At 38.5% G+C, this 13,524-nt stretch overlaps 1 protein-coding gene across 3 annotated transcripts in view; it reads right to left on the reverse strand.

The window, feature by feature from the left end:
- Positions 1-13,524, reverse strand: part of BLTP2 (bridge-like lipid transfer protein family member 2) — a 187,460-nt gene that overhangs the window by 11,407 nt on the left and 162,529 nt on the right. For all 3 annotated transcript variants that reach the window (XM_073616776.1, XM_073616775.1, XM_073616774.1), the window contains 4 exons: positions 11,257-11,367; positions 6,978-7,113; positions 6,573-6,703; positions 2,707-2,808 (listed from right to left, as the gene is read on the reverse strand). In XM_073616776.1, the coding sequence (XP_073472877.1) occupies positions 2,707-2,808; positions 6,573-6,703; positions 6,978-7,113; positions 11,257-11,367 (480 nt within the window). The remainder of the gene's footprint in view (positions 1-2,706; positions 2,809-6,572; positions 6,704-6,977; positions 7,114-11,256; positions 11,368-13,524) is intronic.

Genomic DNA, 13,524 nt, shown 5'->3' on the forward strand with positions numbered 1-13,524 from the left:
AGTACCGTTAAGGGTCAGAGATCGTCCCTATCCATTTTTTTCCAGGGGCCGTTGTTTCTCACTCCTTGTTTCATACCTCATACAGCATGTAACTTGGACAGTCCAGCCTGTCAGGCCATTCTTGTGTCCTTGGGACTTGAATTGATCTTGACTGTCCTTGCAGAGGCCACTTTTTGAACCAATCGGGGGATTCTGTTGGTCCTTTTATCTCAGAAGGTGGCTTCTTTGGTTGCTATCACTTCACAAACTTGAGTGTCAGAGTTGGCAGCTCTTTCATGCAAGGAGCCATTCTTGGGCTCGCATCATAAGGTGATGTTGCATCCTCATTAATTTTTATTGCCTAAAGTGGTTTCTAGTTTTTCACTTGAATCAGGACACGGTCTTGCCTTTTATTTTTCTCCTAATCCACAGTCGGCAGGAGAAAGATCGCTACCTACTCTAGAGGTAGTTCAGACGCTCAGGGTCTACTTGAGTTGTCAGGACAAGTTAGGAATCCTGGTTTGTGCTGCCAGAAGAGCCCAGGAAGGGCAGGTGGCATCCAGGTTGAATATTTAGCAGTGTATCTGCCAGTTTATCAATGATGGTTTAAATGACAAAAAACTCTTTTTTTTTTCTGGGGAGAGATTCTCTACCAGGTGCGGGAGTATCTTGGGCCATCCATCATCGGACGTGGCAAAGGTGTACAAGACCACTATTTGGTCTTTTGTTTATACATCTAAAGGGCTTTTACCAGGTCGATGTCAATCGTAGAAAATACTGCCTTTGGCCTCAGCGTATTACAAATAGCAGAGTAGGTCCTTCTTTGGTGGCAGTTTCTATGATGGTGTCTCACTCCCCTCAGGGGCATTGCTTTGGGACATCCCAGATTGTAATTACTATAGCTGCCCTGTGTCCTGTGATGTACGATAAAGAAAATAGGATTTTTCCTACAGCTTACCTGTAAAATCCTTTTCTTGGAGTACATCACAGGACACAGAGGCCCCTCCCATCTTTTGGGAATTGCTTGCTACAAAACTGAGTTACTTCCTGTATAGGAGGGGGGTTATATAAAAGGAGGGACTAACCGTGTTTTGGGCGTGCCAGTGTCTATTCACCTATGGGTGGTGTATAACCTAGATAGTAGTTACTATAGCTGCTCTGTGTCCCATGATGTACGATAAAGTAAACATGCACTACTACCATGTGAAGCTCAGCTAATCTAAAGTTTTAAATGGACTAGAGATAGAGAAAAATTGTGTTTTTGGCAATTTGTCGATAGAGAAAAAGGTCCTGATAATGGCGCCGAAAAGGCATTCAATTTTGCTGCGCTTATGGTGTGTTTTTCATAGGTCATGTGACTTAAAAACCACATCAAAAACGTAACATGGGTGTGTTATTGATGCATTTTTAATGCATTTCAACAGGGAGGTGTGTTTTTTTTAAACTGACCAAAAATGCAGCAATCAAGATTTTTAACACCATAAGGGAAGTGCAACGGACCAGTGTGAAGATATACATAGAATTTAAAAGGAATGCATTTTTCTTGAGCTTTTCTTGTGCTAAAAGTGCCGATAATGGCTGACAAATTTAAATTCAGGATAATAATTAAAAAGTCTAATATAATACAATTATAAAAATATATAGATTTTTTTTAAAAAACTGTCATTTTTGGTTTCTGCTTTCGGCCAAGTGCATCCTGAATTTTCGCACAAAAATTTCCATTCAGTACACCTATAAAAAGGGACCACAGCAAAAAGCAGTTGTAAGTTGAACATTCAAAAGTCTTGAAAAAAATATCCCTAGAACATGCATGTTTTATCAGCGATGGAAACTTCTACACATCAACTGGGGGGGGGGGGGGGGGGTCAACAAAAATTCAAGTAACCAATGGACTTTACCAACAGTGAAAATCTAATTTGTGTTGAAAAGATCTTGAAGATTGCAGAATTTTTTGTTCCAGTTTCATACAGCTTTTTTTTCTAGTGTCAGAAAATATATTATTTCTAGCCATAAAAAAGGCATATTTTAATGGTATAGCTAAAAACTCAAAACTTGTATCTCTCTTTCTGCAAACTAGGATATTATCCCTCCTTCTGAATGAAACCCTTTCCTGATTTATTTCAGATTTTACATCAAACATTTTCCAGTAAGCTGGACAGTTTCCATAACAAATTTTTCAAAACTTTCAATTTTGGCTAAATGTAAAACACATACCCACTGATTATTACACAATTTCATCACATCAGCTGAGAAAACCAGTTCACTGTCAAATTAAATTGAACTAGATATAAAGTGACCCTGAAATCAGAATAAAAAGGTTTCTCTGGAAAGAAAGGACATTATACTTACACGTACCACTGCCTGCACTGCAAATATTTGCGCTCTTCAAGAGTCATGATATTTAGAGAATTTTCCATTTCTGACAAACTTCCTGAAGTGTTGGATTCCTGATGCCCTGCCAGCCACTGTGCTTTCTTCCACCAGCCCCTACATCACAACTTTATCTTGCAGAGAGAGCAGAGATCGGTGGTGTGGGCATCTGAACAAGCAAGTATACTTCTTCTTTACAGGGCAACCTTCCCCCACCCCCCACCCCCAATTTACAATTTTTCAACAGGGTCACATTAGCATTGAATGGAGAACAGTATCTACCCCTGCGCTAGGTGCTAACAAAAGACAGAGTTTATCAAATAATATCATCATGAGATCAGCACTCGGTGCACCCACCTTATAGCTGACACAGAGAGGCACCTGTGGGATTTTAACGTAGATAAATGAATTGTTCATGGCAGCTCGCTCTTTCATTTTGTCCAGATCATCCACGGGATGCTGAAAGAAGAGTAAGACACACATTAGAGCTTGGAGCAGTCTCATTTAAGCATATTATTCATGAATACATATTTTTTGCAGTACTGTTACTATTTATCCGTCATGTAGGTGATGATTTTGCAGAAAAATGCACCAACAAATCATCATCAGATAATTTTGGGAAAACGACATGCCGCGCCTTGCTTGGCACACAATGAGCTGTATTTTCTGTATATCATATATACACAGCCCCATGTGTATGATACAGTGTGTAGTTATGCCAGCTACTGGTTGCCAGAAGTACAGACAAAAATGAATTGTTGTATAGCACCTAATTTACCTTAAAGAGGACCTTGAGTCATCTTTTCAACTTTCCATCTATTAAATCTTCTGCCCTTGTTATTTTAACTTTGCCAGTAAATACCTTATACAGCCCACTTCCTCTTTATTGTCTGGTAAAAAGCCTAGGCTTATGACGTCATGCACAGCTCTCTCTCTCACGAGAGTTTGCCAGGAAGGGGCGTGAGCCATAAGAGAGCCAATGAGAGCTGCAGGTGTGCCTCTGTGTGTCTGCGTAAATCCAGGAAGTGAACAACCAGCAGCTTCAGCTGCCCACAGTTAGAATGGATGCAGCCAGACTCAGTGGAGAGAGATTTCTGCAGCATATTTGGCAAGTACAGAATCACAGTATATACAAAATAATATGCAAAGTGGTTGGAGGGAAGCTTCAGAATGGCAAAGATGTTTTTATTACAAATTATGTGAGCAGACTGCAGTTCCTCTATCTGTTTATTTACTGCACTGCAACAAAAGTGAGGTGTAAGGCCATAAATGTTTTCATACATAAAGGTGAGACTCAGATTTTTATTTAATAGAATATAATCTTCAGTGTGACATGGTTGCAAGGGTTATATCAGAAGTACCCCAAACTTTATGTACTTATTTCTTCTCCTTTTTGAACACAGTAAACATAACCTATAGTACAGTAGACCCATTGTTTTGGGCTGAACCAATACAGATACGAATGTAGATAATGTATAGATAAGAATGTAGGCTCTCAGTACACCATGAACAGGTAACAAGGTTGATTCTGGTAGATTTTTGGCATGATGTTCAGTATGGGAAAGTCCAATACCTCCAATGTCTAGAAAAGCAAAAATTCTCTTAAAAGTGGCAGCAAACTTTAAAAAAAAAAAAAAAAAATTCTTCCTGCAAGGTAAAGGTATAATGTGCGAAATATGCATCGTATACTACTGCATTATGAAAGACTTACCTTAAAATTAAGCCCTCCAGTGGCACGCTGTCACCGCTGCAAAGGCTTTCAAGTCTTCCTTCTGGGTTAGCCACGGCCACGACAGAGCTCTGAAGGAACAGCATGGGAATGCCATTCCTTCAGAGTGTGTGGGGCAGTGAACATTTAGGAGATATTAGTTTAACCTACAGGTAAGTTTTATTACAAGTCTACCTGTAAGGAAAAATTTACTACCACTTTAAAAATGATGGGGTAGGAAAATATTTGCCCGTCATTGAGCAAGCACAGGGATCAGCCGTAATATTTCCCCAACAGTTACAGTGGAGCACAGGTACTACCATCATTCATTTACAGAAAGATCTATGACCAAGTTGGAGAAACTCCCTTTGTGCCACCAACCACCAGAAGAGCTCATTATCAAACCCAATAAGATCAGAATTTTCCCAGTTACGACACAAAACGGCCACCCCAAATGATAATCCTGACACATAACTACTTTAACAACTTTGGCACCACAGCAATCCTTTCATTTTTTTTGCACGCATGTAAAAATCTGCATTTTTAGTTATACCATTACTTAAACAACCCCCCCCCCGAGCATGATATATTTCCTGAAAGCAGAGGACCTGTAGAATGAAATGATAGTAGTTGCAATTTTTAATGCCGCACAATATTTGTGCAACTGTTTATCAAACACATATTTTCAGAAAAAAAAAATGTATTAAAATGAATTTTAGTGCAAACACAATATAATGCCTGTTTTTTGTAAAATATAAAAGATAAAGTTGTGTCGAGTAAATAGATACCAAACACTGGAGGGAACAGAACAAAAAGTTCCAAAAAAGCAACGCGTTTCACAAGAGGTATTCGCTTCTTCAGGACAAAGTTGGGTAGTGTATTTCACCGACAATAGAAATATATGATATGAATGTTATATAACATGTGGCCACCATTTAGAATTTTGACTATATGGCCAACCTGGAGATGTCAGTATATCCTTTTTGATCCCTTATGTCTGCACCAGACCGTTTTATAAGCATCTCAATAGGTGAGCAACCCATATTATTTCTGAATATAAAAAAAATGTTTTGACATGGTGTTAAAATGTTTTGAATGTTATATAACATTTTTTTTATTTTAGTCAGTGAAATACACTACCCAACTTTGTCCTGAAGAAGCGAATACCTCTTGCGAAATGCACCGACAGTCTGGATCTGGAGTTATACCTTGTGGCACCAGTACTATGCAATCTTATGAACTGCATTATCTAAGCTATATGTATACTAGGCGAGCCCCATAGCCATTCGAGTGTTGGGTATTCTATCTCGCTTTATATGTTCTCCTTTGTAGGGGTTATATTTTTTTTGTGCATATTTTATTGATTGTAATAAACTTTGCGATTTTATTCTATATGGTCTCCGCCTCATGCTGTGCCCGAAAATGCTCCCTGTTATGGAACCCTTTGTTCTGTTTTCTCTAGAACTTTTAGGATGTAGCACAGTGGAAGTTTTGCATTTCATAGATACCAAACATGTCAAGACCTAAAATTGCATGCACCTGTGATATTGCAGAAAATTATGGTACTCAAACATCTCCATAGCCCATGCTTTAAAAGCCTTTACAACTCATCAGTTTAGAATTAACTGTGAGCTATGATGCTAGAATTATTGCTCTTACCCTGACATTTGTGGCAATACCTCACATGTGTGGTACAATTGCAGTTTACATACACATGCGCACCCTGTGCGAGTGTTTGATTTGTGGATGTGTGCGGGGAAATGGGGGCTGCGTTTAATTTTGTTTTTTTAATACATTAGAATTTTCTTCTTTAACTTTTTTCCCATTTAACTCTATTGCCATCACAAGGGGTTAACAAACCCTCATGTGATAGCACTGGGCAGGTGACAGGTACTCTTTAAGGATATACTGGGGGAGTATTAGATCACAATGTCTCTCCTGCCCTCTAAACCATCTAATCAACACAGATCTGCACTGCCAGCACTGTAAAAGTGATCAGATGGATCTATCTATCTATGAAAAGTTGAAAATGGTTAAAGGACAATTTAACTTATTAGAATACCTACCACCCCACCCTTAGCCACCTAAACTACCCTGTTAAACAAATTCCCACTAGGTTGCTTATTTACCTCCATCAAAGGCAGCCTTCTAGTTTGTTTCAACCCTGGCCAATAAAAATCTAGTGCCAAGCTGCCCACGCTTATGCAGAAACATCCCACAGACCTGAGAGGGACATACCCTTATGGTAACAGAAGCAGTCCATTCTAGTCTATGGGACCATAACTGTGAGAGCACAAGCAGCAGTGCACTCGATTTTGACTAGCCAGGATGGAAAAACACAAGAGGCCGCCACCATTGGGGGAGGTAAGCACAAGGGAAAACTGTTTAGCTAAGGATAGTTAGTAGGCTAGGGATAGGGGAAGGGGTTATACAATAAGTGAAGCTGACCTTTAAAGCAGAGATCTATAGTGTATTGTACACCATTAACGGGTTCCACATGGTTCTTATGTTATACCTCTGGTGCTTTTCTAAATGATCGTCTGACTCCCGTTGTTCGATTTAATCCCTGTCCAACACCTTTGCCTGGACCAAGAGATACTGTGTCTTCTGTTGGAATAAGTTGCCTTGGTTTCACTACTGGCATCCCTATAACAATGAGGAAAAAAAAAACAGTAAGCTTCATGCATATCTATAAGCAGTAGAAAACTAAAGTACATACCTGCTATTTACAGAACATTCATTTATTTCCTGCATTTCTACAGGGTAAATATTAATACAGGTCCACAGGATTTGCAGAACATAACTTCTATCAACTCTGCTACCATGCTGCCTAGCTTGACAGTGACCACAGCAGCAAACCCCAGCTATCACTTCTGTAAGACCGGTACCTGTAATATTTAACAGTCATAATGGTCCATACCAGTTGTAACAAGTTTTGATTTGTCTTCTTCATCCCCAACCTCCTCTTCCTCTACATTGCGTCCTGGGAAGAAAAATCCCATCATTCGGTGGAAAAACTGATGTGTCAGCTGGATGGTGAGAGGCACTACATTCACCTGCAAACAAAGATATAAATTTTGTTACTAGAAAAAATGATGCAGACTGGTAATGGCCCACACACACGTTGCCCGTATCTGATTTCTGGGGATCAGGATCAAACACCAAGCATATACAATGCTTACAAGACTACAAACCTGATAGAAAAGAAAAAAATAAGCTGATAATACTTGTCTTCATGTTCTTATAAGGACACAAAGTGCTTGTGTGATTGCACTGGGACATTAGCTAATGTTATGTGTTGTATGTACAGGTGCATCTCAAAAAATTAGAATATCCTCAAAAAGTTCAGAAAGAGTGTAACACTGCTCAGCCTGTGGATAAATATTTCCTCGGGGGTGCTGGCCCCAACTCACCACTGTCAATAGTAATTTAAGAAAAAGAAGATTGGTCGCACACCATGAAAGGAAGAACTTCTGTAGAATAGTTACTTTATTGTCAAGGTGCCAAAGGACGTAGACAAGTCGTTACAGGAACTTTGGTGGACCGGTTTCACACGGACAACTCGTGCTTGTTCACAACAAAAATGTAGCCCCAAACCTGAGCTATTTATATGCTCCACCAGAAAGTGATGCAGCAAAAAAAGCCCGGTTTGATTGGCTGACCAACATGTATAGCAATTAAACACACCAGATAAAATCATGAAATCACAAAGTGTGTAAAAACTAGACTTGAAAAACCTGACAAAGAAAGTTGAACGAAGACTACAGCATGAGGAGAAATATACATAAACATTTAGATCTCTGTGTAAACGGGAGGATTTTTGGATCTTTCATTTCAAAACTCGTATACCAGACGGTTTAATTTCGAATGGGATATCACACATTTTCATGACTAAATTAGATGGTTTTTATGTTCTCATTCATGAACTAGTGATTTATCGTTTTTGGTATTTTTCATAACTTTTAGTTTTTGCACAGATATTTGACGTCATGCTGGACAGTTTTCCAGGATTTACCATCATGTCATTCTTTGCCAACTTTAAGTATCCATATATTATTGGATTCCACAAGGTTGTCATAATATTTTATCAATCGTGATACTTTGATGGTTTTAGATTGCCCTCGTTTTTCTTAGGATGTTTATTGCTTTAATGTAGCATTTGTGAATATTGGATATCCATTGCTGCATTTTTATTTAGCACACCATTTCTTACATCTCTGCTTCTTGAAATTGTTTTTATATGGTTGTTTGGTCTCATACTTTCAAAACACTCATATATTTCCGTGTGTACTTTTACATATATTCAGATAACTGTTTATAGGAGTTCAAAAGAAGACTTTTTCTGTTGTTGGATTTGCGATCTGATTGTATACACGTATATATATTTATATATGGTTTTTATTTTGTAATGTTATAATTTTTCTATGTGTAATAATTTTTTTCGATCGCTCTCTTACAATCGATATATATGATCTCACTTTTAGATTCAGTGGTTGCTTCTTGTGTTCTCTGTTCTGGTTTAACTAACCAATCAATGTATATTATTTTATATTCATTTTGCTTTGGTTTTATTCTAGAATTTTTCTGGGTACTTTTTGGAGATCTATATTATGTATATATATTTAAATATATGTTCATGTATATTTCTCCTCATGCTGTGCTCTTCGTTCTATTTTCTTTATGTCTTTTTTTCAAGTCTGCCTTTTACACACTTTGTGATTTAATGATTTTATCGGGTGTATTTAATTGCTATACATGTTGGTCAGCCAATCAAACCGGGCTTTTTTTGTTGCATCACTTTCGGGTGAAGAATTTTTTGGGCTACATTTTTGTTGAACAAGCACAAGTTATCTGTGTGAAACTGGTCTACCAATGTTCCTGTAACATCCTGTCTACGTCCTTTGGCACCTTGACAATAAAGTAACTATTCTATAGAAGTTCCTTCCATGGTGTGTGACCAGTCTTCTTTTTCTTCAATCCTCAAAAAGTTAATTTATTCCAGTAATTAAATTCAAAAGTGAAACTCATATTATATAGATTCATTACACACAGATATATTTCAAGCATTTCTTTCCTTCAGTTTGATGATTATGGCTTACAGCGAGTGACCAAAATCTCAGAAAATTAAAATAGCTGAAAAAGTTTAATATTGTAGATTCATGGTGTAACACTCTAATCAGCTAAATAACTTAAAACACCCGTAAAAATTTCCTGAGCCTTTAAATAGTCTCTCAGTCTGGTTCAATAGGTTACACAATCAGGGGGCTGACTTGACAGTTGTCCAGAAAACAGTCATTGACACGCTCCACAAGGAGAGTAAGTCACAAAAGGTCACTGCTAAAGAAGCTGGCTGTGCTTTATCCAAGCATATTAATGGACAGTTGAGTGGAAGAAGATAGTGTGGTAGAAAAAGGTGCACAAGCAACAGGGAGGTGCACAAGCAACAGGGATGACCACAACCTTGAAAGGATTGTGAAGCAAAGGCCATTCAAGAATTTGGGGGCGATTCATAAGGAGAGGACTATGGCTGGTGTCAGTGCTTCAAGAGCCACCACACACAGACATATTCAGGACATGGGCTACAATTGTCGCATTCCTTGAGTCAAGCCACTCCTGAACCAAAGGCAACGTCAGAAGAGTCTTACCTGGGCTAAGGAGAAAAAGGACTGGACTGTTCATCAGTGGTCCAAAGCCCTGTTTTAGGATGAAAGAAAATTTTGCATTTCATTTGGAAATCAAGGTCCCAGAGTCTGAAGGAAGAGTGGAGAGGCACAGAATCGAAGTTGCATGAGGTCCAGCGTGAAGTTTCCACAGTCAGTACTGATTTAGGGAGCCATATCATCTCCTCTTGTTATTGGTCCACTGCGTTTTATCAAGTCCAAAATCAGCGCAGCCCTCTACCAGGAAATTCTATAGCTTCCATTTGCTGACCAGCTTTATGGAGATGCTGATTTCATTTTCCAGCAGGACTTCACACTGGCCCACACTGCCAAAAGTACCAATACCTGGTTTAATGATCATGGTATCACTGTGCTTGATCGGCCAGTAAACTCACCTGACCTAAACCCAATAGAGAATCTGTGGGGTATTGTCAAGAGGAAGATGAGACACCAGACCCAACGATGCAGACGAGCTGAAGGCCACTATCAACGTAACCTGGGCTTCCATAACACCTCAGCAGTCCCACAGGCTGATCACCTCCATGCCACGCCGCACTAATGCAGTAATTCATGCAAAAGGAGCCTCGACCAAGTATTGAGTGCATACTATACTGTACATGGACATACTTTTTAGTAAGCCAACATTTCTGTATTAACCCCCCCCCCTTTTTTTTATTGGTCTTTATTGGTTTTTTATTGTAATATTCTAATTTTCTGAGATACTGAATTTTGGGTTTTCACTAGCTGTAAGCCATAATCATCAAAATTAAAAGAAAGAAATGCTTGAAATAGATCACTCCGTGCTTAATAAATCTATATAATATATGAGTTTCACTTTTTGAATTGAATTACTGAAATAAATAAACTTTTTGATGATATTCTAATTTTTTGAGATGCACTTGTATATGGCACAGTATACTAGAACACATTGGAACGCAATCATTAAAGCAAAAATTACACTGCATCTAAGCACCACAAACCAAAAACGCCATTTCATTTATTAATATTCAAAGCAAACTCCCATATCCATCTATGTCTCCATACTTTATTTTGCTGAGAAATCATTTTGAAAAACACCCCCGAGCATTTCTGGCTGTGGAATTCTTGAGCAAGGGCAAACTGATCTCTCTATCATTTAGTTTCTGGAATCCACCTGCCCTTAGCTCAAGCATACAGGCAGAAGAGGCTGAGAAAGCCCCTCCTCCTCTACTGAAGATTCCTGGGATGTATGACATCATTTGCCTAGGCCTGGAAATCAGGAAGTAGCTGAACAAATGTAAAAAAAATAAAATAAAATAAAAAGTTTAAATATATAAATATGGTATACTTTCTTATCTATTTACTAATGCTAGCAGCTTAAGGTTTTAAAATAGTCAATGTTGATTGAGGGAGTGAAGCTCTGCTTTAAGGTAGTTGAATATACTTTGTTATTTAAGCTCATGAACTTCTTTACTTTGATTTTGCTTGAAACATAAGGAATACAACTGAACTCAAATCAATAAACCGAATGCTACCAAACATAAAAGTAAAAGACTTTACCTCAAAGTGCTCTTTGACGGAGATGCCACCAACAGGTGGGCGAACTTTGCTGTACAACCTTAGTGCAAGTTGTCTGCCAGACTGAGCAGGGCTCTGTGGTCGAAGAGACACCTGTGTGTGGTGAAAAAAAATCCAAAGCATTATATTATTAGCAAAAAATTATTTTTTACTTTCTATATTCACTGAAATATTTGTAAATCCTATCTTGAAATAAAAAAAATAAAAAAAATCAGCTCTGAAGTTAACTGGGGAGAGAGAAGCCCTACAGCACAGAAGCTGTTCCCTCTTATCTTTATATTCAGGGGTGGGAACTTTCTGGGGTGAGAGGAGAGGTATACACTGAAAATGGATGGTCAGAAGGTGAGGAATGCCCACGGAAGGATCAATGCCCAGTTAATAGGGAGCATACAAGGATTAATAAGTATAACTTGCACTTTGTGGCATGGCTAAACTAAAAGGAACGTAAACGTTACAAAGACAATTAGAAATGATGAAATCAAACACTGTTTAGCATACGAGGCGATGTGATGGGTCCATGACACCAATCTACCCTGATATACGAACAGCCCCAGTGCCGGGTGGGCACCTTCAAATGTAAGAGGCCATTTGGCGTTTTTTATGGCATTTCAATTTTATATTAAATGGTTTTACGCTATGGAGACTTTGTTTGTTTCCCTATATCCTTGTCTTGAATGAGTGGGACGGGAGAGATCCATGCCTAAAGCATCATCCGGGTATTCAGCCTCCATGTGAGCAGGCACAATCCTGCACAAGCGCTAGTGACTCTCTTTTTAAGTAAAGGGGTCATTGGTATCTGGTAAGCAGATATCTTATACTTCATGGTGTAATTTTTCTTATTTGGTGACGGAATTCTTTCTATCAACGGCAAGAACTTGGCACATTTTTTTGAACATAATTTGAAGATATCACTCAATTTAGTTTGCAAAACTTCACTGGATTGGGACAATTTATCATTAATATTGTCATCACTTTATTGTTTGTTCTTTCAACCTATTCATTCACTGTGATTGCTATGTTTTCGAATTCAACACATTTGTTTGAGTTTTTTTGTAATAGTCTATTTAAACAATTTTTTTTAGCCTATAGCGCCCTCTATCTATAGTACATACACTTTTTGACACAATTGTTCAAATCAGGGGAGCTGCTTGGTATAGGTATCTATTTAATTGTACACCTTTCATGGCTAGTACCATTTTTTAATTTTGTTTACAAACTATGATGATTATATTTTATAATTTAAAAAAAAAAACACTATTGACACCATTGGCGCGGAGGCTACTGTTTTTTCCACATTGTTTAGTGTCTTGCCTCTTGGGAGAAACCTTTAACTTGCTTGTCTTATGGCTAGTTCACACCAGAACGCAGTGTGGGAAAGGCGTGTTCTGTGGGCTTTTCTCGCACCGCATTAAAAACACATTGCCTTTGCAATCTGCTGTGGGTTAATTAATACATTGTTAACGGCACTCCAAATGCGTATCGCAAAAGCATTGCGTATGCAAACACCAGAGAGCATGGTACTGTAGTATCATTATGCGATTTGGTGCAGTGAGTTTTTGAAAAGTAGTCCATGTATTACTTTTTGTGCTATCCAGTGAGATGCTCAGCCCATTCAAATGAACGCACATTCCTGTACAATGCAGTGCGGTGCAATATTTCAGCCTATTTATCTCAATGCGCTGCAAATCATACCAGATCCCACACAAAAAAGTAGTACATGCACTACTTTTCAAAAAAGGCTCCGCACCAAAACATATGGCACTATGGTACCATGCGATCAGGTACAGGCAAACGCACTGCATTTGCGATCTGCATTTGGGGTACTATTAACAATGTATTGGCGCCCGCAGCAGAGGCAGTGCATTTTCAACGCGGCATGGGTAACGTGCAAAGAACGCACCTTTCCCACACTGCGTTCTGGTGTGGACCAGCCCTAAAAGAGTACAAACCCTCCAGAAGATTGAATAGAAACTGCATGGTACATTCACACAGGATGAGCTTGAACATTGCACTCCAAAAAGAGTAACTGCACTAAAACTGTTATTATTTTACAGTAAACCTATTATGATACAAAAATCTGTAAGCTGCCTTTGCTTACATCATCCTTAAACTGGAAGAAAAGCCTAAGTCTAACTATTCTTAAAAAAAAAACCTTCTACCAATCCTGCCTAATATATATTATATATAAAAATATTATTACGCAGTTATTTTTAATCTGCCCCAGAAATGTGATTCTGCAGCTTTGGACAG

The sequence above is a fragment of the Aquarana catesbeiana genome, linkage group LG02 (genome assembly GCF_042186555.1).
Source record: "Aquarana catesbeiana isolate 2022-GZ linkage group LG02, ASM4218655v1, whole genome shotgun sequence".
In the NCBI taxonomy this organism is placed as follows: Eukaryota; Metazoa; Chordata; class Amphibia; order Anura; family Ranidae; genus Aquarana; species Aquarana catesbeiana.